General features: G+C 37.7%; 3 protein-coding genes across 3 annotated transcripts; 2 read left to right on the top strand and 1 right to left on the bottom strand.

Annotated features, from left to right (window-relative positions):
* The first annotated feature begins 120 nt into the window (after positions 1–120).
* On the top strand, positions 121–1,504 carry LOC114354645 (cysteine-rich with EGF-like domain protein 2). Its single transcript, XM_028307131.1, has one exon. It carries the CDS (start codon positions 315–317, stop codon positions 1,386–1,388), a length of 1,074 nt encoding a protein of 357 aa, XP_028162932.1. The 5' UTR covers positions 121–314; the 3' UTR covers positions 1,389–1,504.
* A 388-nt stretch (positions 1,505–1,892) lies between these two features.
* RhoGAP1A (Rho GTPase activating protein at 1A) lies at positions 1,893–26,470 on the bottom strand. The gene is made up of 22 exons (XM_028307127.1): positions 26,033–26,470; positions 24,502–24,754; positions 24,161–24,353; positions 23,707–23,863; positions 23,071–23,314; positions 22,210–22,360; positions 21,563–21,704; positions 14,153–14,269; positions 13,885–14,070; positions 13,610–13,807; positions 13,407–13,526; positions 13,208–13,330; positions 12,914–13,117; positions 12,298–12,510; positions 11,519–11,714; positions 10,313–10,506; positions 9,409–9,584; positions 8,830–8,969; positions 8,192–8,337; positions 7,600–7,724; positions 6,058–6,208; positions 1,893–4,663 (listed from the first exon to the last, which is right to left on the bottom strand). The coding sequence occupies exons 1-22, from the start codon at positions 26,315–26,317 to the stop codon at positions 4,577–4,579; spliced, it is 3,801 nt and encodes a 1,266-aa protein (XP_028162928.1). The 5' UTR covers positions 26,318–26,470; the 3' UTR covers positions 1,893–4,576.
* On the top strand, positions 18,749–20,423 carry LOC114354646 (uncharacterized). The gene is made up of 3 exons (XM_028307132.1): positions 18,749–18,866; positions 18,960–19,606; positions 20,030–20,423. The coding sequence occupies exons 1-2, from the start codon at positions 18,755–18,757 to the stop codon at positions 19,598–19,600; spliced, it is 753 nt and encodes a 250-aa protein (XP_028162933.1). The 5' UTR covers positions 18,749–18,754; the 3' UTR covers positions 19,601–19,606; positions 20,030–20,423.
* Positions 26,471–26,605: the final 135 nt, after the last annotated feature.

Genomic DNA, 26,605 nt, shown 5'->3' with positions numbered 1-26,605 from the left:
TATTGGCGCAAGTACACTATGCGGTCCGAGACATAATAGTGTGAACACCATCTCGGTTACCAAATACGATCATACTTGCGCGCCATTAGATCAATCGGGCCTCTCCAATATTTTGGTACCTCAATGGCGTGGCACCGGCAGGGAGTTGTCAAAATTGTCAAAAAATGTTCATCATCTTTCGCACAACTTTCGGCTCCAGCAATTAATAACTTTTACAGTTTTTGTGACTAATTCTTCACAAACTTTAATTCTTTTATATACAAAAAATATTTATTTGTTAATTACATAGGATAGGTACACCTAAATCACTCCCAATGAAGATTTTGGCACTTTGTTTATTATTTTTTGTTGATTTTTATGCTTCCAAAACTTCATTAGCAGACTCTAAAGTGAAAAGTAAAATAAGTGAATGTCAACGATGCAAAGTGTTATCAGACTCTATAAAGTACTGGCTTGATAAGACTTCCAGAGGGAAGTATGAAGGAGGTGACGCAGCCTGGGAAGAATCCAAACTGAAATCCTACTCACGCAGTGAAGTTCGACTGGTGGAGGTTCAGGAAGGGCTTTGTTCAGAGCTAAACAAACATCAAGATTATTGTTATTCTCTGGCTGAAGATGCAGAATCTCTTATTGAGAAGTGGTGGTACCTGGACAATCCTCAATCAGTTGATCTATATACATGGTTATGTATTGATAATCTCCATTATTGTTGTCCAAAAAACCATTATGGTGAATCATGCAGTCCCTGTCCTCATATAAATAATAAACTATGTGGAGGCCACGGTCATTGCAATGGTGATGGGACTCGAAAGGGAAATGGCACATGCCACTGTCATAAGGGTTATACAGGGAAACATTGTGAGCTCTGTGATAGCAACTACTATAGCATGGATTCAATTTGTAAACCTTGTCATAAAGCATGTTCTGAATGCACTGGGGAAGGAGATGGTGCATGTAAACAATGCAAAGATGGATGGGAAATGGTAAATGGTGTGTGCACTGATATAAATGAGTGCTTAGCACCATCTGTGTGTCGAGCTATCCAATATTGTGTAAATACAGAAGGCTCTTATGACTGCAGAACTTGTGATGCATCTTGTAAAACTTGTGTGGGAGAGGGAAAATTTAACTGCACATCATGTGATAATGCAGAGGCACTGTGGAATGGTATCTGTGTTAATGGCAGAATTAAATATGATATTTTATACCAAACAGTTACTAGATGTTGCAAGTACTCTTCATTATTTACAATAGCATACTTTCTCCATAGATATTCCAAATCCTTAGCACCATTAGCTGTATCAGCTCTTGCTGTTTATTTGTATTTTACTGAAAAAGCTTATAATATGACAGTAATAGAAGTGGCAAAAAACTTCTTTTTCAATTAACACAGATCAGAATGTAAGTAGTTAAACACTTATGATGAAGTAATAAAATATTAGCAATATTTTACATTCCTGCCTAGCCAAATTAGATTTTGAGTTGCTTGGAAATCAAATTAATATGGATAAAGAACTTAGTAAATAAGTGTTGTATACCAAATACATAATGGAAAAATATAATTGTATTTTATTTTTAATAACTTACTTAGAATATAATACTACAGCATGTTGGGCTGGGCAATATACATGGGTACTTTTAAAACAAGTTTACCTATTTGTTGCGAGTCATTCCCATGATTGACCAAATCTAAAATGATTGGTTAATAACAACAAATAATTATTATAATTTATTTATATTGTGTAAATATTTTGTAAGAAGTATACCTTTTTTTGCTATTGCACATTATAATATTAGCCAACATCTTGTACATAGTCATATTTGTATGATACATTGTTATGTAGGAAAGGAAATTAGTAATTGAAAAAAAAACACCAAAAGAGTGTATTAAAAATACATTTTATTGCGAAAGTTACAATAACTACATTTAGTGTCAATTATATACAAAAATTAAATACATTTCTTGATAACCAAATTGGGTAAATATTCTATTATACAGCAGGAATATTACCAGCGTAACTAATGTTTAGAATCAATCAAACAAAGAAACTAATCTTACTTTTTCTGATCAAAATGCAGAAACTACAAGGTAACATCTCAAACTTTGAATCACCTGTTTGTTGCATACAGCATAAACCTGCTTGTCATAGCTCTGAAGGTGGTATTAAGCTTCTTTTGAAATTGTTAAACAGCTCACTAAAGTAATAGTAAAGTATCAATGTCCTACATCAAACTAGATGCCCTTTGTGTGGTTCTATGTTAAAATGATTCAAAATTTTAAGGTATAGTAAACTCAATGTTATTATTTTACATATAAATAACAAAGCTTACTTTTCACCTACAGAACTATTTTAGCAAGATTGTTTTAGATAAAATGCTTAGGTCTAGGGTAAACTACTTTTTTCATGAAATTTAATTGGCAATAGTAAATTTGGCAGCAGTAAGCACAGGTATACACTCTCAGTCTGAATAAAGGTACTACTACATAATTAAATAATAATGACTCAAAAATATTTGCAACGTGCAATAATTATTCTTAAAAAATCTAAGTGATTTGTGATGCCCCATAAGCTATTAACTAGTTGCAATATGTTAGCAAAAATATTTATAAATGGGTATCTTATTTAACATTAAAGGCAAAAGATGAATCTTCACCACTTTATTTTCAATGTTTTACCATAATTGCATTATTTTCAAATTCTAATTTGTTGTTAGTATTATTAATTACTTAAAATAGTTGGGATTTAAAAAACAATGGAGAAATACTGCTTTGAAAATTTAAACCATGGAAACCTATTTTAGTCACGATAAATGGTGCATAACATTATTTTTCGTTCTAAATTAGTTGATCCAAAGAAAGAAACACATTTGCCATACAGTCATACTTGTAACTTTATGCTTTTTAGTTAGATAAATCTAAGTATAATTGGGTATTCAAAAAATACAATATTCTTATGATAGTTTTCAGGAATTATACATATATAAGTGGTCTTTGGTGAAGGAAAATCAGGTTTAAATATGTAAAATAATGGTGTTTACTTTAAATAAGCCATGAATATATTATTAAATAAAATAAAAGATGACAATTAAATGTTTGTCTCAACAAAATCAACACATTTCATAATATGAGATTAACTTTGTTCTAAGTTGATTTTTTTGGTACAATTTCACAATTTAAGTACTAATATAACACCATAACCTATAACTACTTGTGAATTAAATAATATCTATCCCTAATCCTAGCGAATCCTTGGATGAAGTCACAACTACCATCGATGGGGAGGATATTACATGTTACAATGTGGTGTCCTGGAAACAATGATCCGAATAAAAACCGCCCTTCATACAGCTGCTTATTGGATAAAAAATATTTTCACCAAATATGAATATTCTTTTAAACAATTGCGTCCATTATTTCCTTGAAATAGGTACATTTTACCCGAAAAATTGGAGTGAAAGACGCTTCTTATTCAAAATCTTACGACTATTAACACACGACTAGCATTTAAAATGCTACTATGTGGAAGAAACCGGACAATTAATTGTAAAAACAAAAAGAAATACGTAATAGCTATTTGTGTATCATAAAGCAATACTAAATAATCTCCCGATATAAATAAATCAATACGTTTTGATCGAAATGCACTTCTTATTTCGAAAATAAATACTAATACTCATTTTTATCAATATCAGTCTGCTCCAATTTATTCTAAAAATTTAATGAATTATTAATATTTTCGGTCCCTTTTCATAATACTCATCCATAATGTTCATCCCGACCATTTTTATATTATGACGAATTTCACACTAAGACTCGCCTCCTAATGGTAGTGTGGATTGAAATAGTTGTCTTCACAACTATGCGTGGAAATGTTATCAGATGTTGCCAAATATTTAATGCTAATTTTGTGTAAATGATATATCTTCTAATCGATACTTCTATAGTCAGTCTATTATTTTATAATTATGGAATGTATAAGATATTACATACAATATAAAAAGTTTGTATGTGGCACAAATGACTGGGTATAATAAAGTTTGTAAAAAAATCTTCATCAATGTTAAGATTGGAAGTACACCTTATTATAATAGTTATTAATTCAAACCACCCACTAATGTCTTTTAATGGAATTCGTAGTCGGCACCCCTGTATTGTTTATGACAGCAAAATCTGTTTTGGACGAGTATTTATCGCGGAATAATAAGTTTATGCCAAAGCTCAACTCGCAAAAGAGAAATACTGGTGATACATTTATTTTAAATGCAGATATAATACAGAAAACTAAAAGTCTTCCAGTGACCCGAACTTTCTGTGTCTTGTTTTAGCGTCGTTCGGAGCGTAAACAGAATCGAAATCGGTGATTGAAACTTTGAAAGTAAGTGGAGCCACCGATAGTAAGATTACAGGTTAGCGTAGATTGGGGCGTGTCGCGTCTCAAACCCTCATGATGTAAATCATTTGTCGATTGTTATTTTTGAGTCCTTATTCATCTTTAACTCAAGCGATGGTGAACAGTGTTGGGCTGAGGCTAAAGGCTGGCCCGGTATAGTCTCGCTAACCTCACGTGGAGCCGGCCTAGTCAAGGAGCGGCGTGGTGCGGTGGTGCGACGACAGCTGCGCCGCCAACTGACGCTGCTGGAGCAGGCAGTACAGGATGCCGGCCTGGAAATGATAGATATTATTTTGAGAACTTAAATTTCATAAAATAAGGAATTGACTGTTATTTGCTTGTATGGCACTCTAAAATTTTCATAAGTTACTCAACTAAAATACGATGTAAATGAAAATATTTATTGCCAGAATCAAACAATACAATAACTAAAAGACAGATCTCCACATCAATATTTTTACGCTTAGCCAAAGTCACAAACTTAAACTTTTTTATAATTTAATACCAGATAGAATATGTTCGTTCGTTCGTTTCAGCCAAATGACGTCCATGGACAAAGGCCTGCCCCAAGGTTTTCCACAATTAACGGTCCTGCGCTGCCCGCATAGAATATGCTAAGGTGTACAATTTGCACCCACTAAGCGACTGTCGCTAATTGAATCATGTTCAGCCGAGACAAAAAACAGCATCTAACTAAACCATAAAGAGGCACAGAGCTTAGTTAGCTTGGAATAATGTGGTAAAATCGTGTTTGTGCTTACAACATTCAATGGTGTCTACGAAATATCAGAATATCTTAGCGATTAGTCACTTCTCTAACTAAAACTAAACTAAATTATAAATAACTTCGAACTGCCTAAGGAGGGAATGGAACCCATGATCTTCGGCTGGCCGTGCAAAGGCTCTTTCATCTGAGCTACTTAGGCAGTTCGATTTTTTCGAGTTATTTATAACTCTCTTTCCGCCCGCGTGAAAAAAGGGCTGTTTTTGGGGTTTTATCCGGAAATTATTCGAATTTTTGTCGAAGTAAAAACCATTATAGGACTTCAACGAACATTAAAAAAAAGAATTAGTAAAATTGGTCCAGGCGTTGTTGAGTTATGCGCTTACCAACACATTTTGCGATTCATTTTTATATTATAGAAGCTTCATACAGGGTGTTAAGTCAGAAAATTGATTATTATTATCATCATTTTAATTTTCATACAAATCTGATTTTATAAATTTTATTTTGTATGAACATTAAAAAAATTAAAATGATGATATCAAATTTCTGACTTCACCATACCATTTATATGCATATGTTAACATGGGCTAGTGTCGGCTCATATACCCATTTACCTAACACCCTGTATAATATAGATTACGAGTTATACTTTTTTCAGTGAATTTCAGTTTTCAACCGACTTCAAAAAAGGAGGAGGTTCTCAATTCGACCCGTATGTTTTTTTTTTCTATGTTTGTTACGCGATAACTCCGCCAATTATGAACCGATTTGAACAAATCTTTTTTCGGCGTATAGGTAATACCTCAAGGGTGGTCCCATTTAAATTTAATAATAGAAAAAACAACCCCCAAGGGTGGAAAATTGGGGATTTTTTTTGTGTTCACGCATTTGAAGTCGGTTTTATTTTTTTAAAAAGTTAATTAACAGTGAATGGCTCACCTGGGCCATAGCATCGACGGTGCCGGCGGCGAGCAGGTCGGTGCGCTGCTTGGCGGCGCCGCCCGCGCTGGCCGGCCGCAGCAGCGTCGGCCCGAACACCGTGGCCAGGTTGTGCAGAGACATCTTGTTCTCGCCCTCGTGTTGGTTCACCCTGGTTAAATGTTACTTGTAACACAGATTTCGGCAAAGGTTGGTCAAATTCAAATTCAAATAATTTATTTGTGAAACACAGGTAATATGATGTATAGCCTGACCAGGAACATAAAAACCCTGGCATAGAGGCGCGTCAATTGCATTTGATAGTGCAACACTGGGTACAGTCGTACCTGTATTAAATTAATAGGCTAACTTTATGTATCAGGATTCAGGATTATGGGCTAATTTAATATTTTCATAAATTAACAAAAAATATTATAAAACAGGTAAACTGGTTTAAATAAATTTAATGAAACCATCAATCGAGCAAGTAGGATTTTATTATTATTCATCAATAATCAAATTCTAAACTTGAATATTCAACTACAATGTCTGCTCATGAACGCTTCAAACTCGGCACTTCTTTCCCAATTCCATAAAATTCAATACTTACAAAGTTACAAAAAACTTTAAAATAGGTAGTTGAAACAAACCACAGCTAATTTTCATAGTTGACTGTACTATACGATAAACATGTCAGTCAATTTGACAACCTTTGTCGGTAACATTATTCAATGAAAATATTGTCCGAACCCTTAGTATTTCTCTTCGACAAATACTTTAACACATTGTGAACCACTTTTCTTTCACGACTATAAAAATATTTTAGCAATTTAATTCACAAAATCAATTGCGCACATTTAAAATAAAGTTTGTTTACACTTTGACAACAATAGACTGACATGTAAGGTGACATGTCAATGAAGTTTTCAGTTACTGTTGCCATTAAAAGAAATTAGTACCATTAATTTTCCGCAACATGGCGAGGGTTTTTATGTTCCTGGTCAGGCTATACAAACAAAATATGTGTTCAAGCCGTGATCAGCCTTGTCGGCATACAAATGTTAAAGCGTGATTTTAAGTATAATATTATGTTAAAGAAAAGTAATAATGAGCAAATTAAATGTCAAAATCATAAATGTCAGTTAAATAAATTGCAAGATTAAAATAAATTAATACAGGGCCAAAGTTAAGCCTATTTCGGTGTGGTTTTTAGACTGTTGTTCTGCTTTTTCAAAATAATTTCAACATATTGAAGTTCAGAGCGCTAACTGTTTGTACACTTTGCTCTCGCCTGCATTATTTTTAACTTTTATTTTAATGGGAATATGGCGTGATAGTTCAGAAATATTTTCTGACACGACAAGACATCCTTGTTTTCTTATTTTCGTCCTAAGGTATTCCTAATATAGAAGAGACGAGTTTTCGGTACAGAGCAGACTCCCGCGGCGAAAACTAAATATCCCACTGAGATAAGAAAGAATAATGTACTGCCGTCTCTGTCACTTACGCCACCAATCGGTAGAAGTGAAAGTGACGGATAGACATAACAAATCACGGACTCACTTGACGAAGTGGTTGAGGAGGAAGTCGATGCAGTTCTTGTTGAGGTCGGGCAGCTGTGCGTAGCACTTGAGTAGCGCGTGGCGCCGCGTGTGCGCCGGGCCTGACTCCACTGATGTGCCGGCGCCCTAACACAAAAACAACGATCTTAATGCGTGAAAGTGAGTTATATTCCATGTAATGCAATGTAAATCTATCGAGAATACTTTTTCTATCATGTGTTTGGTAACGACTAACTAAGGCCTAGTCTTAGATTTCTGGAAAAGCCAGAGGTATTAGAATGACGTTGCTTTAAAAAAAGTATTGCCTGCTGCAATATGTCATTTTGCAGTTTTATGCTGCAGTGTCGCGTACTCGCATTTTGCAGTAACCTACTGCAGCGAAACTGGCGAAGTCACCTGCCGAGGCATTGTGTGCTGTCATCTTCTGCAGTACCGTGGCGTGCAGTCGTCTATTTAAGTGTCATGGCGTATGGAGCGGCGTGACATAACATGTTGTCGCCTGCCTGCTACCGTGTAACGTATTGGATTCAGTATAGTGGGCGTGGCGTAAGGCCGTATGCAAGCAACTGCAGTGGCGTTGCACTATAACATACCTGTGTGGCACCCCAAGCGCGTAATAGCTCGGGATAGAGCGCGTCGGTGAACAGCGCCTCAGGCAGCTCGCGCAAATATAGTTTCAGCACGCCCGTCACCGAGTGGATGTCAACTTCTTTCAGCAACTGCTCCGCCTCGTACGCGTCTGCAGAAAGAAAAACAATTAGTCACAGTTATCTACAAACTACCGACATACTATGTTGCGATGAACGCAATCAGCAATGTCGTGCGTGGATTTAAGACGCGAACTGATGGAACCATCTTGCTTAATGGATCACACAACACATCGTCATCATTATTTCAGCCAATTGCAGCCCTCTACTGGATGTAAAAGCCTCCCCTAAAGATCACCAAAAAGATCTCCCATCCACTTTTCCCACGCACGCGCTGATTATGAACGGGATGTGGCGCTGGTCTCGCCTGCTACGAAGCTAGCTACTGCCCGGTGGGGTTGAGATACTTCTGTTTATACTGACTGGTCTCGAAGCTCTTCTTGAGGCGGTTGAGGTCGGAGGCGCTGCCGGACACGCGGTACACGCCCGCATGTGTTGATTATGAACGGGATGTGGCGCTGGTCTCGCCTGCTACGGAGCTAGCTACTGCCCGGTGAGGGTGAGATACTTCTGTGTATACTGACTGGTCTCGAAGCTCTTCTTGAGGCGGTTGAGGTCGGAGGCGCTGCCGGACACGCGGTACACGCCCACCTCGTGGATGCCGCGCCGCTCCACCTCGCGCACGCACGCGCTGATTATGAACGGGATGTTGCGCTTCTCTCGCCTGTAAGCAGAATAATAAGTTAGACTATTGAAATGATGGGTTTTTGATTTTATAATAAAGGTTGTGATACCATTATAGAAAACGTTACATTGACGTCGCGGCGACGCTGAGTCGGCACTGCGCGGGCGCTGGCAAAACGATACTCGAAAGACGCTAATGCGAAGGGTGACTGACTAGTCGCTATGTTGACCGTTAGGAAGTTTAGATGACACAGACAACGCTGCACAAAACCTTCTTTGTCTTTGAAAGTAGCTTTGACAAAGTCACATATTTAAAAAAAAATTAACATTTCATCAGTCCAGATTCTTTGCTTTTTCCTGGCAGCTGCTACGCCGTTATAGTTGAACGATTCCCAGACCAGACCCAGTATTGACAGTAGCGCCCTCCTGACAATGTCATAGCTGGGTCCTGGGACGGACCACTGCACTAGTGTACTCACTTGGCCACGTGCGTGATCTTGGCGCCGAACAGCGCGCCGGCCTTGGCGCTGGGTACGCGGCGCGCCGAGCGCTCGGGCGGTAACAACCGCAGCCGCAGCGGCAGCGACCCGCCGCCCAGCATAACGGCACGGGAGACGCCGCCGCTTGCACTCTCTGCGACCCACTCGCGAGACAGCTGAGATAGTACAATTCAATTAAATAACCAACTAGAGTTCTAGCGCTTGAGGTATGGGAGCGGCACGAGAGGGTGTTTTTGTAACGTCAAACATCAACGAGGCTTCAGATTTTTGTCACGTCATAATTCAATGTCACTCCTCCCATGCAGCTCCCATACTGGCATTGACTGAGTGAAGCACTAGAACTACAAAATAAAATAAATGAAGTCTGCATAGATAGACCACTCGCGGCGCTTTGTGACGCGCATTCCTGGCCGGTGACAAAGTTTTTTGAGTGTCGCGTTTCTTCCTTCTCCGAGCTCTCTTATAAAAAAATAGAAAACTCATTTTTGTCACTGGCCACGTAGAGCAGCTTCGGGTAGTCCAATGAATTTACATTGTGACGTACACATAGATAGCCACAAATATAAGATTCCACATCCTTGGTATATCACAAGAGAGCTTATGATGCTAAAAATGGAAACGGATTCAGTGGATCAATTTGAAGTTTGGCAGATTAGAACAGTAACTTATTTAAGTAATATGTCTATCGAATATTCGGCCAGTTAACCATTACCAGTAGGCCTAAGATGCGCGCCGTGATAACTTTTATCGATGTTAAAATGTATGAGCAAAATCGATAAAATGGCGTGATAACCGCTTATCGCGGCGCGCATCTTAGGCCTACAGGACATTCAAGGGTTTGTTCGCCATAAAAGTTTGATAAAAATACGTTACAATCACTTACCTTCAGCGTACATTTCCCCCTAAGCACGGGCCGGGCGGCGTCCTCGTACAGCAGCAGGCGCAGGTTCTGCGAGCCCTCCAGGTCGAGCGTGAAGCTCTCGTTCCAGCGCGGCTGCGCGCTGCGGCACACCAGCTTGGACTTGGCCTTGCGGAAGTAGTGCCCGTACGAGTCCACCTCCACCACTACGTAGTAATCTAGGAATGCGATACGAATGTTATTGAGTAGCAAGTACAGGGGGGCTATTCAGAAATGAAATAGTTTATTCAGTACATAGGCCCTTTCCAGGTCACTTACACACGTCCTAAATATAGCTTGCCCTACCACCACTTCGGGACAACATATGGGCTGATGCTGAGAAGTGGCGGAAGAAACTCAGTCACCTTTGTAATGCTGTAGTTACGGGTCTATCTATCACCGACGCTCATCTCGTTTTGTGTAAGAGAGCTGGCAACGTTCGAAACTTCAGATGACGTTTTTCGAAAAAACCCCGCGGGCGCGGATCCACTATTGTGGGCACGATGGGAACGCCCACATCCAATATTAAAATGTGTGGTCACTTTTATGATCTTGACAAGTCCGCTTGTAGATCTCAAGAGCTTAAACTAGGGCGATTTTTTTTATGCATAACAAGGCAGGTATTTGACCACAATCGCACCTGATGTTAAGTGGGATGCAGTCTATGATAGATTTTGGGTGGTTGTACCCACAACCTTTTTTGAGGGCTGGATGCCCGTATCAATGCATTCATATCCTAGACGTAATAAGTTTTAAAACTGTTTTTATTGAGTTGAAACAAAATAAACTGATAAAGGAAACAGGAAGGCGCTGGACGCAGGCCGCTACCAACCGTACGATGTGTAAGTCATTGGGGGAGTCCTATGTTTAGCAGTGGACATCCTGTGACTGAAATGATGATGATGATGAAACTAAATACTGTTTGGTTCTTAGAACTTGCTGGTGACGAGACATAAAAGCAGCAGTGTCCAGCGGCACCAATGCAGCCTATCCTAGAGGTATTAAGTTTTAAAACTGTTTTCATTGACTTGAAACTAAATAAACTGATAAACCGTGCGATGTGTGTGTATCATGTGGAAGTCATTGGAGGAGGCCTATGTTTAGCAGTGGACGTCCTGGAGCTGAAATGATGATGATGACGAAACTATATACTGTTTGTTAGTTGGAGCCTGCTGGTGACGCGACACATACCGGCGGCGGTGTCCAGCGGCGCGGTCATGCCGCCGATGTGCAGCTGCAGGTCGCCGAGCAGCAGCGAGTCGTCGCGGCCGCTGCGCAGCAGGTACGAGCCCATGTCCGTCTGCAGGTAGCTGCGGCACGCCGTCACCCACGCCTGCAGCTCCAGCATGGAGACTGTGTTGGAGCCCGCTGGGGGCGCGGAAGACGCCTACGAACATAACATTTGAATATTTACGACGAAGAAGCTGCTAGATGGAGCAACTTCTTGTCATGATTTGACCTGACTTAATTACTGTAACGAGGCCTGTCGATCTCCCCGAGTAGACACCGAAAACAAAACACGCGCACGGCCACGCCGGCATGGCTTATCCACAAGGAATTCACGAGCGGGCAGTTACCGATTACTGAATAGGTTTTTTTTTTTCATTTTCAAATTCACTTGCAATGGTTTTCTCTAATATGTAAACGAAATGTTGCTGGACTTTGAGGCAAGCTAAATTGCGCCATATTGTTGACGATATTGAGTAGAAATTCTTCTATACGAAGTATTATGTTCTGTAACTTCCACAAAAAGGAACGAGCGATCTATGATTATCTAGCTACTCTTTCCTTGGAAACACTATTATCCACCACTACTGAGTAATAAGAATCAACCCAACGACATTCGGAATACATGGTTCAATTCAGTAATTTGTTAACTAACGAATGTTTACTGTTGGTCTATATTTTAAACAAGTATATTGCCATACCCAAGTAAATGAAATTACAGAGATACTGGAGTAAAGACTCACCTGCAAAGCATGTATGGAGTCGACCCACTGCGTCCTCTCGTACTCGGAACTGAGGAAGAATATGTGCTGCCGCTGCAGAGCCGTGGAGCCGCCCGGGGCGCGCGCCCCCACACGGAATATGAGGTTAGGAGACGCCAGCACTAGCTGCCCTTCCAATTCAGCTAGCTTTTTACGCTGTTTCTCTAGTGCGCCGCGGCCGCCGATTCGCATTTTCTGGTTACACGAAAAAGTCCATATTTAGTGCAGACTGCAGATATTAATTTTTGCGATTGTATGAAAAGTAATAATCTAAATTTGAATTATTTCAGCAATGTACCATACGAAACAGGAATATTAAAAATATGACCGTAGTGTCTGTAGTCGACAAAATACAACACTCATTCGGGTACTTGAAGCTACTATTTCTATTCTTTTGTTTTAACCAAACGTTTACTACTGTATAAAGGCTTTCTGCTGATTGACTGACTGATTTCCAGTACAACCGGTCCTGCAATGTCTGCATCCATGTACTTCTCTCGACCTTCACCAGATCGTTGGTCCACCAACTGGGAGGCCTCCCTACGTCCCTACACTGTTGTCACTTCTATTAGATGAATGAAATATAACCTAAATCTACCTTTTCATCGTGTGAAGCGCGTTCTTCAGCCAGTATCTGGTCCCGCACGGTGGAGGCCTGGGACTTGAGCGCGACTATGTTGGCGGGCGACGTCTCTCTCGCATCGTTAGCGTTGGCCACCGCCGAGTCTTCCTCCACTACCACTATATCAGGCAGTGGGATGAACCACTTCAGTTCGAACGTGAACTTGTCGCGACCGGACGCCTTAAATACAAATACACAATGAAATAGACTGCTCAAAACAAACAAAATATAAAAGACATATATAACTTGATCGGAGTTGACCGTACTTACTTTGTATTTGGCACATGCAATAACATCGTTAAATAGAAACAGATGCCTCAATTTTCTATGACCGTCCGATAGCTCTACAATGAACGAGTTTTTAACTAGTCTTCTTTGTGCGCGGTCAGCATTCTAAAAGAGACAGTCAGAGTTAATTATTTTTTCATAATATCATCATATCACTGATTTGTAGGTGTACGAAACTTACCGGGAACATAGATTTTGTTTGTATTATATTAAATTCATCAAGGAAATGTTGCGTCATATTCAGGGCGTCGGTTAACATCGCATGATCAGGGTGACTTGCTGGTGTATATTTAATGAGATCCTAAAACAAAAATAGCACAAGAAATATTATAGGTCCAACTAAATCTTTTTAAGGCATTTCAAAACGTTCCCAGAGCAACTTACGTGTAATACTAGGGCATTCTTCTGGACCCTTGCGACGGGCTTGTGCAACAAGTCGTCGAGCGACATAGGCTGCCCTCGGCATGCGATTTGTCGCGTAAGGTCTGCGAATCGCTGCGAAGTCGAGCAACGACGCCGCACCGCGTCCGTCGCGCGCCCGTAGTTGTGAAGAAACGCGCCGTACACGTTTATGTTCTCAGCCTAGGAACAAGACAAAACTATACCTAGGATCATTTGGTAAAAAATAAAAAATAATAAACATTTTGTCAACTACATACCATCTTCTTGAAGTGACTGCCAACCGAAAGAGGCTCTTCATAACTAGCGACAGCTGCCTTTAACCCTTCTAAGAAATTCTTATGGAGTTCATGTAACTCAGATATCTTGTAAAATATTGTGTTAAACTCCTCCTCAGTAATGACCGGTTGAGACGTCGATAGAGTGGCTTTTATTGCGTTCATATACTAGAAAAAGAGTAAAAACAAAATTGTAGAATACATTTTTGAACAATTCTTAAAAATATATCATTTATTACAGAATAACTACCTTTTCCATTACATACAAGCATTCTACGTAAACCGTTTCGCTTTCTACGATACTAGAGACAATGCATCGGTGCATGGTAAGCCGCTCAGCTTCTTCATTGTTGCTGATGTTCGACTCCTGAAAAAGAAAACATGTCTGGTTATAATTAACAACCGTTAAAATTGTCTGATTTCAATGATATCATCATCATTGTCCATCAGTCATTTAGTCTCTCTCCACAGCACTCTTGTCGCAGGAGCAAGACCGTTTCTTATTTACTATAGAGCAGTGGTTTCTAACCTTTTCAATGTCACTACCCCTGTGAACAAGTATGAGAATTGAGTTTACCCCTAGCTGAGCTTTAAAGTAGTTCATTGCGCGGCCGCGGTACGCCACCGCGAACCGCCGGCCGGCGGTCTCCTGCGGCTCTACAGAATCTAAGAATTTCGTGGTGGGAGTAAATTTGCCCATAGTAAAATGTACTCTGTAACCGAAGGCATACGATACATTTTACGACGGCCAAATTTACCCCCACCACGCAATTTTTTGCTAAATAAGTTTGGCGCGGCCTATACCGTAACTATTATTTTGTTTATTGCTATTTTAATACTTTTTCGTGCCATCCCGTGTTACCCCTCTAGAATTTCCGTTTTACCCCTGCGGGGGTAATTACCCCCAGGTTAGGAACCACTGCTGTAGAGGCTAATTGAGGATTTGGCCTACACTTTCCACGCTCTGGCCACTACTATTGATACGTATATTACATGTCTTTTAATCATTACGATAAGAAAAAACTACAAATTAATAAGAAACAATATTACTTGTATAATATTTGAGGAAAAAAGTACATACACAACCAATCTACACAAGAAATTATTACAGCACACACCATACACAATGGCTGTTACGTAGCTGTGTTTGTGAAAACAAACACTATAAAACAGTGGAAGTTTACGAATTAAGTTCTGATTACCTACTAAGTTCTTTAGTTAGGACCCTTCATTTGCGAAACCCGAGCCATGAGATTAGTATTAATTTTACTTGCAATTTCTCTTCAAAAACGAATCCATTGCCATGATTCCGAAAGTAAGTCACTGCTTAGAAATACAGTAATATTTTAGAATGTAATTGATTATAAGAATTTTGTTTTTATTTTTAGGCGCCGAGGTAAATCGTATAGAAATAACACCTTTCTATGACACAATTATATTTAACGACGTGATAGACATAATCAACGAACTGAACAGAAATTCTGTAAGTACAATATTAGAAATGATATAGTTTCTTTAATGTTTACTAAGCTACATAATAAATCTCATAAAAACATTTCATCTCTTGTTGTAGCCATTCAATGCATTTACAAACAGCGACAGTGAAAGCGACGAAAACGTTGAAGATTTACTGTCAGATTACCAACGGTATTTGGACAAGGCGCATGAACAAAGACGAATTTATCTAGAAAAGTCAAATAAAACTAAAAACAAAGTGCCGACTTTACGACATGATACTTTTGTCAAGGCAAATTTACCTTCGGCGTTCGAAAAATATAATAGTTATTACAGCCCCAACCAATTTTATAACTCAGGCATGTTCAAATTTCCACCTACAGGATTCAGTAATCCATTAGATTTATTTGTTCCAATAAATCCACCACTATCATATTTCAAGGCACCTGATGATGACTCAGTGAATTCCAGAAAACTTCTCGATGGTGAATTGCCAAATTCAGATAAACTACTTGGTGACAAAAAAACAATTATTTTGCCACCTCTATTCAAAAGTTCTGTTAAACATGATTTTATTAAATCACCTTGCATGTGTACATCTTCAACAATACCGTGCAAATGCAACTGTAAACAATGTTTTGTACTACTTGATTCGCTGAATACGGTTAAAAATGGTCCGCAAAGTCCAGAATTGACTAGAAAAGTATTTTCCCAAAATTCTTTATCAGTTGATCCTAAAATTCAAGAGCATTTATTAGAGGACATGAGTGAAAATCCGAATACCATAAATGTTAAAATTAAGGTTGATGTACAGTTACCGAAAATGCTAAACATCGGAAAACAATTTAATCGCGACAGTGCTACAGAGTATGAAGATAATTCAAAAGAGCTAACGTCGAACATAAGAATACCCACGACATCATTTAACTTTCCAGTTCCTCTTGATATGTTTGGTTACAGAAGACTTCCAAAAATAAGTAAACACGATTCAACACCTTTCCGAAAAATTACAATTCATAAGAGAAAGAAGTCACGTCCAAATAGCAATAAGAAGCACCGTAAGAAACTCATAGCTTTCCATAATGTTAAAATGTCTCCAGCTCAAACATTGAAGCCAAGCCAAGCCATAAACGTGCACCATAATGCCAGCATCAAAAGTCTGAAAAGTGAGAACTTAAATGAAAGCATTCAAATAAATGCACCAGCAAGAATGACTTTAAAACCAGAGATAGTCAATACCACGACATCAAACCCAGATTTGAAAAATAGCACACAGTTTGAAGAAAGTATATACTTTATGGTTAATATATCCCATAACAATGAAAATGACACTGATGAGGTTCCTAGAACTGGAAATAGTATTGAGCTTGACCCTAAAACAAAACCAAATATAAGTGCTCCATCTATTTTTCGTAAAAAACGTGACATACATGTAGAATATAATAACCAAACCAGTTCACAGAATAATACTAAAAAATCGAATGAAAATCTAAATGTAATGCCTAAAGACACAAAATTTGATAGTAAAGCGAAAAAGGCTCCCGAAAAAGGATTTTCAGAAGAGGAATTACTATATTGGCCTATCACTATCGAGAACAAAGTTTCCTTCGTCAAATCCTCAAATATAACCGATATAATACTTCAAAGGGAGCATAAGAAAGCCAAACTCAATATCACTAAGGAGACGATTCGAAATAATAGGACGAAAGCTCTAGAACAAGCTATATTTGGACAAGTCGACTGGGATGACATGGATGCTGTAGCACCCACCTTTTTATCTTTTGTTGGTAAATATATCAATGGAATTGTTACGTTTTGCTCACAAAAAATATGTCATTCTATGAAATGTGCTGAAAAGACTTGCATTCATAGAGTCTGTAAACCAGATGAAAGATTTAATCATATAGGACACTGTTCTGGATCTAACAAAACTGGTAAGTTTATACAGTACGATTTATATCAACCATAGAAAAAATAATTTGAACACTTCTTATTTAATTAATTGTGTAATGTTAACATTTCAGATAGCGTAGCTTCAATGGAATCCATAATGGATTTACCTTCAAACGTCGTATTCGAAATTGTAGATATGTTGCAAGATAAGATGCTAGGGAAAATACATGGTAAAGTAACTCTATGCATCAATTTGAAATGTATTACATTTGCAGCGTCAAAGAAAATTTTCATCAAGTCTAAATGTGTCGTTAAAAGCTTGAATAAAATGGGGCATTGCCCCAATGTGAAGAAATCTTAAAATTAGGCTTATCACTGTTTTAGAAAATGTTTACAAAATAACATCCAACACCATAATATTTATAAACATTGATACTGATTAACAGCGTTCAGGATTGGTTTATTACCGTAAATGATGATAATTCGTGTAGACGTTGATTTAATTAATAAGACTCAAGTGTGAATAATGGTTCAATTAAATACTAATGCAACTGCAATGTTTATTGCTTTTTTCATTTATTTTCGTGGGTTATCAAGTAAGGTAAGTAACTGAGATGTTTAAGTTACGATTTTTTTGGAATTATTTATTTATCACTTACTATAATTTATAAGTATTTAGCAAACTAAGTGCATTTTCTTTATAGAATTCCGAAGAGAAATATTTAAACCCATGGCGTAGCATCAAAAGTCCGTCACCAAAAATAATACAGTTTGCTCCTAATGGCGATTTTTCACAAAAACCTGTGGCTTTGAAACGATTTATAAATATAAAAAGTTTAATGGCAGCCATGAATAAAAAGAAGGTAAAACTGAAAGAGCTTATTAGCCTAAGTAGTGAACAGACGTTAATGCAATCAAACCGTACAATACATGAAATAAGAAACATTGTTCAAGAAATAAGAAATTTTATTAACGATATGTATGCTAAAATGCGGCCACCTAAAAGAAAGATGAAAATTTTAACCAACTGCTATAAACCCAGTTCTATATGTAGATTCTTAGCTTGCCCTGATATCAAAGATCACTGTATTCTCTGTGAAGTTAAAATCAAAGAACAGAAAGCAAACTCAACAACATGCGAAAAATACTCAACTAAATTTTTTGTTACACATCATCACTAGGTTTCCTGTCTGTTAAGAAGGATGCTTCAACAAAAAATATTATGTTAACAAATGTATTAAACTTAAATTTAAATTAATAACACGTAAAATATTTACGATGTTTCTTTCTAAGCATTCAGAAAGCACAAAGTTTTAGTGATTGTCTTATTATCTTGTTTGCATTAGAGATACGAGATACCGGGTAAAATTAAAAGGCTATTTTGTATGGTCGTTTGTTGCTCATTAAGTAAACATTCCCGGTTTAGTGTTATCTCAAATTCTCGACACAGATAGGAGCGTGCCTCTTCAAGAAAGCTATATAAAGGGATGCGGGAACTATTCAAATGTTTGTTCCCTGGAAGAGAGCCTTCATTTCAATCATGTTCGTTTCAAAGTGTATTTTTTCGGTTGTGATTTTATGTGTAGTGCACGAAACATTAAGCAAGCCTACAGAAAGTAAGTATAACTAATTTAAAAAAGAAATTAGTGTGCTTTTCTGGGGTTTCATGACGAAAGACATAATAACAAAACTAACGCCTTTGCTTGCAGGTGTTTTAACCCAAGGTCGTGGTATAGTATCAAGTATAGGTTCCACATTATGGGAATATATTAAATATCCTTTTACGTGGTGGAGTTCAGGTGAACAGGAGCCCACACCGATCACCGATCAACTTGTTGCATCTACGACTTACGGGCCTAACGATAGCATAGAACTAGGTAAACATAACGTCACAGTGTGGTGCAACGAACAAACTTGTACAACAATGAAATGCAATAAAGACGGTTGCAAGAACAACACGTGCAGTATGTATGATACATATCAAGATGGGGAATGCCGCGAATATACTACTATTGTAGATCCCGATAAACCTATGACGCCGCTTGAGCCCACAACGATTTCAAGTCTTCCCCAAAGTCATGAATCGACTAAATTTTCACCGCAAGTAATGGAGCAAAGTACTAAGTCACCGGCAGTCGCCACAGCGATAAATGATGAGAACACAACTAAGGCACCTGAGACAGCTTTAGTGATAACGGAGAAAGCTTCTAATGAACCCGTAATTTCTCCTTTGATAATTGCGACAGAAGTACCTAAAATGAGTATTGGAGGATTAAACCGCAAACCAAGTGAATTAGAAGCGACCACGATTGCGGCTTTAGAGAATTACGAAACAACGTCAAATTCGTAAAACGAGGTTAGTAGGAGTTTTGTGTTTATTATTCAAACGAAAAATATTTTATAAAAAAAACTAATATTTTGTGATTCGGGTCTAATGAGAAAAAAAAATTTTTTTGAGATGATTCGTCGGTCGCCTATGCTAAAATCTAATCTGAAAATTTCCTTTATGACCCTTACTAACGACAGCTAACCCCACTCACACGATCATGTGTAGGTAACTAATTAATACTCAATGAATAAGTGCTCTTTACATTAAGTAAACTGGATGCTTGACTTATATATTTTTATTTTTGGATATAATAGTTCATATTTGTACTTAATCTGTCCTTATCTTGAAGTGAAATAGGTAGTAAGATTATTACCTATTTTGAATTTACATGAACTATTACAATGTAGATACTCGGTACATAAATAAGACGATGATAATTTTTTTTTTCAGATGTTACTGCAATAGACCATTCAGTAAGCTACAGTTCCGTTCTTCAACGAATAAATAACAACATGCCCAATTTTATAAAATCTATATTAGAACAAATTGCGACAAAACTTACAAACAACTTAATTAATAACCTAAATATAAGCTCATCATGTGTCGACGGTGTGTGTTATTATTACACAAAATGCCAACACACCAACTGCAATGTTGCGTACTGCAAGTATAATTTATTGATCGGAGTCGAAGAATGTTCCCCAGTCAAGGTTCCAACAACTTATCAAATAAAAGCACAACGAAATACTATACAAGTTGAACGTATCAAACGTCCATCAGAGCCTACCGATAACGACGAAGATAATGAAATTAAAATAATAAATAAAATGTTAAATTAATTAAATCATGCATTTATTATTAACCCGAACCAACTATGACTCATAGACGCCCCCTGTGGGAACAGATAAGTAACCGCCGAGGGATTTGGATGCCATTAAAAAGAACAAAAGAATAAGAGCTAAAACAAGGTATTTGTCTGACTCAAAATGTAAGAAACTCAAAGACTCATTGCATACATTCCTATAACTGTTATCTCTGAAAAAGAAAACTAAAGTAGCTCACAGGCCAGTTATTGCATAATTTTTCCAGTAAAAATATCTTCTATCTAATATCTTCAACAGTAGCTCACACTTAAATACTTACCTGAAATATACTACAATATAAATATGCAAATGTACCTAAGTCACTGCAATTTTCGAAATGTATTATTTACTAAATTATTTATAATTATTTAGTAAATAATAAATAAATAAATGCATCATGTAAGTTAGTTCTGATGCAAAAGCACACTGACTAAGATTAGCCTAGCTCTAAGTTTATTTACTGTTATAAATTGGACTTAAATAACATACAGACCATGGGTAGAATATTTTATGATCTTTCTAGTTTAGTTTTTAAAAAATAGACTGATTTCAGGGACACAATAAGAAACTCCACAAACTCAGTCATAAACGCGAAAGACGAAAACACACCGCGGTACACCGACATTGTGGGAAAATGGCAGGATAAAATCTATGTTATTTAAAATTGGGTATAAGAGACAGGTTGACAAAAACTAATGGTAATAGTTGATTTATACTTAAATATTAAACTTTTTTGAATTTTTAATTTATTTTATTCACCTTTCATACATACTTCACATCTGAGAAAGCTTCAGAGGCTCTGGATTCGATTTTGATAAGACATTTTACTGTGTGCGTTGCAATTTGGGCGATTGGTACACGGCTAGCGACCGCATTCAACTGTATCGATGCGAACGCGCGACAGAATCGCTACAAAAATTCGCTTCGGACCTCGTCCACGCCTAAAGTCTATCAGTTTTAAATGTGGTGGTATGTCATCAAGCTACTGTAAGAAGTAAACGATCAAGTACATACAACAGCATATCAAAGCGTCATTTGTATTGTAGATATGTATAACAAATTTATTCCTTATTATTATTGGTGTTCCTGGAGTACTTTACAGCACAAAAATGTCACTTGCCTGGTGCTGCAGTTTTCTCAGAGCCGGCGGTGTGGCGCTGGCTTCCGTGTCGGAGGAGATGGTTCTCAGCAGCAGTGGAGTGTCGCTGGAGTCTGCCAGTTCGGACCCTGCTTCGCTTGGCTCTTGGCCTTCACCCACTTGCCTAAATCGTGTTACATTATAATTAGAAATAGAGAAGAATAGGAATGGTAATAAAAACAACCTACGAGCTGATCCAGGTGACGAAATTTTAACATGCGCAAGCGTCAAAACTCGCGACTGCATGTGGACAGAAGGTATGAATCTTTAGTACCTCACGATCGCGCGATTCGAAACGCGCTAGTAAAAATGCGTCATCTAGACCAGCTACTAGGGTTACTAGTACTTGTAAGAAGTTGAATGAAAAATACTTCCAGGGCGTGGTAAGTCAGTAAGTAATAATAACAAGCGGTACTGACTGTACGAAGCAGACAATAATGTTATAATGTATGCAGACGTAAGGCGCGACGTTCATCAGGGCAGAGCGAAAGTAGTACGATGAGAGGTACTGATTATATGAAGCAGTTAGGCGCTGCGGCGCAAGGCCGAGGGACGCGGTGGGCACTGATGGAATAGCACTGTGGGCCAGTACTCGTCAAGAGCTGAGTTTAACTACGAGCGGTACTAACTGTATAAAGTAGTGTATGTTGACGTAGTTGGGTGCGACGGCACAAGGCGGGGACTCGGGCGCGCGCGGCGCCGTGGGCGCGGAAGGCGTAGCGCTCAAAGGCAGAGTACTGGTGCCGCTCGACGCATCCTCTGCACTCGATCCGGTTCCACCTGAAAAGGAACAAACCATGTCAAGAAATTGTTATATTTTAATTTGATTCAGTGACCAAGGTACAGTCACGGAATGAAAAGGTTCGTCAGTTTTCAAGTATTCCTTCAACGGATCGCGAGCACATATTACCTTTTGAAACTGTGTTACAGAATAATCTCGAGTTAGAGAAAATAATCTTTAACTGTTTGCCAATAAAGTTCAAAATTATTCAGATTAAAGTTGTTTGACGATTTAACTTGTCAAGAAGATTATTATGATTGATAAACTAAAACCTTCTTGTTGGTTCAACATAACAATATTGCACTGATGGGATAGAAAAATAAACAAGCAAAACCTCATTCGTTAGCAAACGTCATATTTATTTAAATGTTAGCAGCATAGTTTCTTGCACGGTTATGTTGGCAGGTTTGACTCTTACAGTACCTAGTGCAAGCGAAAACCGACACTAAGGTGACGAACCTTTTCATTCCGCGACTGTACATTTTTATTGGCAATCCACAAAGCAACCATGTAATATTATTCATAACTTTACCACAAATTTAATTTTAACTAATTATTTTTAATTTTACCGCAAATCGAAACTGAAGGTTACAGGAAAATTATGAATGAGTTACATGCACATCTACTCTATTTCAATTAGTTGAAATGAAACATGATTCAGCAATCATAGAGTAACCTCAGATTTGTTTTCCGTTTACAACTCATTTACCTGCTTGAATGTAAACATATTCGCCGTCATTGATATCCACGGGCACTTGGTCGTAATACGGCTCGTCTTCGGCCAGCGGGACTGCGGCGGGGATGCTCTCCAACGAGATGGGCGCTGACTTGTCGCCCTCGGGCAGGTCGGGCGTGGTCGACGTCACCTCCTCGTCTATGGAGCGAGGGGTCGCGGCGCCGCCGGAACGCTTGCGTTCGGAGGATAGGGAGTTGATGGACTCATAGCTTTTCACCTGCAACAAAACATACTTTTTTAGGTTTATGTTAGAGGTTTAGGTTCATGGTTAGGTATTTCATGACAATTTTCGGTAAGAAGCACGCTTTGTATTACGAATACATAATAATTCTGGCCTAAATACTCGATTTTTAAATAGTCAGACACGATAGCTATTGGCGAAGCATCAATTTACACCAATGAAAGTATCGAAAAGAAAATAATATTGTTTAGTTAGGCAGAGCAGAGATGCACCGCGTTTACTGAACCCTTTCGGTGGCGGTCTGGATAAGGCTACGTAAATGTACCGAGGCGAGGTAACTGAAGCGATTCTATTGGTTCTTTACAAACACATTCCTCGCTACGCATCCTCGCACATTTCTGGCGGACACGCATCCTAATATTACTTACCCTTTCGCTGATGGAGGGAGTGGAAGCCCGACTAGCGATGGACTCCCGGGACTCGGCGTTGCGGATCCTCCTCCCGAGCGAGGACGGCGGGCTGTCGTCGACGAGCCCCGACTCCGGCAAGGACGCGCCGCGCTTACTGAACACTTTTGGTGGAGGTCTGAAAAAATAATAAAAAATATTTTAGTCAAAATAGATATTCAAAATGGATTGAAATAAAATTATTCGCTCAATAAATGATATCAAGGTAGAAATAATTAATACATTCATTTTATAATGGTTACTGCTTGCAGCTTAACACAAGTGGATTTTAGCGCCACAAATGCTTATATCGCGTGACTCACGATCAAAAATGTGACCGAAAAATTTAATACACTCTTAATTTCTACATCCCTAATTGGAGAAATTTTGGGTTCCCTTTTTAAAAATTGCTTTGAAAATGAATGAAAACACCTACTTTGGTGGGACTTTTTTCTTGGCAATAGCTGTTGGATCAACAGGGCTACTTTCAGAAGACTGCGGTGACTCTTCTGCTTTTTTAGCTGCATTTTCTGCTAATTTCAGACCATTTACTTCGATGACAGTTACAAAATCACCCGCTTGTGACGCTGGACGGTTTTTGGCTTGTGTTGGACTTGATTTTCCTACTGCTGTAATGAGGAAAAATAATAACCATTAATAGAATTACGAAACTATAACAAATTAATGTATAATAATGACAATATAATAACTAGAACAGATTTATGGATAACAATTTTATACAAAACAAACATAATTTCGACAAAACACAAAAATTACCACTAATATCTCGATTACTCTCCGTTCTCTGAACCACTTCGCTGTTACATCTTCGACGAGCTGCCTCAGCAGCAAGATTTGATGAGAGCTCATTGATACATTGGTTCACTGAGCTTCTCTCACCCACGCTGACCGGTTTCGTTCTAAGCTGCACATCTTCACATTCAGCTGTTTCAGCTGTTGAGTCATCACTCTTATTACTGCTATCAATACTGACTTCACTTTTCTTCGATAGTGAGTCCGTATTTGAACCCTGTACAATAAAAATAACATCCATTGCATAAAGGTTTTAAAATGAATAATAATGTGCTTACGGCTATTAATCACACAATCGTTTAAAAATGGTTAATTAACATTAAAGTTTGGCTTGGGAATAATAAGTGATGTTTATTAAACAGGTTACATTTAACCTTGAGTGGTAATGGTTGAGTTAGGAATGACAAAACTTCTGCGTACATTATATCCAATTACCAGGATATTTACTAATGAAAGCAATGACACACCCATGTTTATAATTACAAAATGAGACATTTGTTCTGGGAATGAATTCAAACTCAACACATTTATAACATAGGTATTGCATATGTTATCCAGATGTAATATTAATGTAATGTAATATTTATCAATGTTTATAAGAGAACTAGGGAGCTCCATATAAAAATGTCTATGATAATCAACTAAAGATAATGTTTTACAATCTAATCTCTTGGAGTAGGTAACTACATACAGTCATAATAACATAATTAACTCTGTACAACATAATGCTCTTTAGTCATAACTACACAAATGTATTTGTTATTTTATAAGTACTTATTTGTTATTTAGTTTATTTATTTATTGATATAACAGTAACTATTGTTTTTACTGTTAGTGAATAAACAAGAAATCAATTATCATAGTTTCAAAGCAAAATATACTTTAACTGCTAATAACTTCACTAGCAATTGCATAAAACTGTTACTTTTATACGCTTCACAGATCAATACACAGTTATGAATAATTTGTTAACATTAATTTCCATGGATTTCATGGTTATGGTTATCTGCTCAAGGCAAAAACACTTCCTAGAGTTTTAATACTGTACATTAACATGATTAACAATTAAGTACTTCTTAAATTGATGTAGCAATCACTAAACTTAAACAGTACATTGTTCATGAAAGAAATGAGTCAGTGAAAGCAATTATATAATTACAAAATTATTGAGTTGTTTTATAGTAGTACAAGGGTAATATACAAACTGGAATGAGTATTTTTAAAATTGTAATTGAAGATTAGTAATGTTTTGATTGATATTCAATTACAGAATCCAATTACCCAATAGTTGATGCATTGAATGTTATACAACTTGAACAATGTTGGTGTAATTATATTTGTACATGGGTTAGTTCTACTGATAAGGCACGATTATATTTATTCTTAGTGATGATAAATAAATGTGAATACAAGCAAAATGGGATTGACCAACATCAACACAGAAAATTCGTAATCATTGGAAATTAGTTGCAATCACTGCAAATTTTAAATTTACCTGTTTGCTATCTGAAGTCTTATCATCAGGTTCGATCACGTCAGCTCCCGAGGGCGGAGCCCCTCTGTTTCCTTGAGCTGCAGCTTTATGTTTTTCAACATCTGACAACAATGTTTCTAGGTATTCCACGTAGAATTCTTCCTTCTCCAATTCTTCTCTAAGTATAGCCACTTTCTGTTTGTGTTTAGCCAAATTGGCTCTGACATCTTCCTCCCAAGCGGCTGGCAAAGCACTATCCGGAAAACGTTGCACCCAGACACGCTGAAAATCTCCAAAGACACTCATCTCTCACAAAACGATTTCATGACCAATTTATGTTACAGTTTATCAGTTTATTATTATTTACAACTAAATTATTTTCACTGTAAAAAACGTATCACAAATCCTGTCATCGCGAATTTTTAATTTTTTTCTTCTGTCACACACAGTCATAGACACGACAGAGGAAATTATAAAATTCAGCACAGATAAAACAAATGTCTCTCTCTATGGTCATGAGCTAAAGGTTGCCTCTGACCGAATCACTAACGTAATACTCTGTATAGCCTGACCAGGAACATAAAAACCCTGGCA

The sequence above is a fragment of the Ostrinia furnacalis genome, unplaced genomic scaffold (genome assembly GCF_004193835.3).
Source record: "Ostrinia furnacalis isolate ACB-3 unplaced genomic scaffold, ASM419383v2 OfSCF2102, whole genome shotgun sequence".
Taxonomy (NCBI): Eukaryota; Metazoa; Arthropoda; class Insecta; order Lepidoptera; family Crambidae; genus Ostrinia; species Ostrinia furnacalis.
The sequence above is the reverse complement of the archived record's forward strand: the minus strand, read 5'-3'. Positions and strand labels throughout refer to the sequence as shown.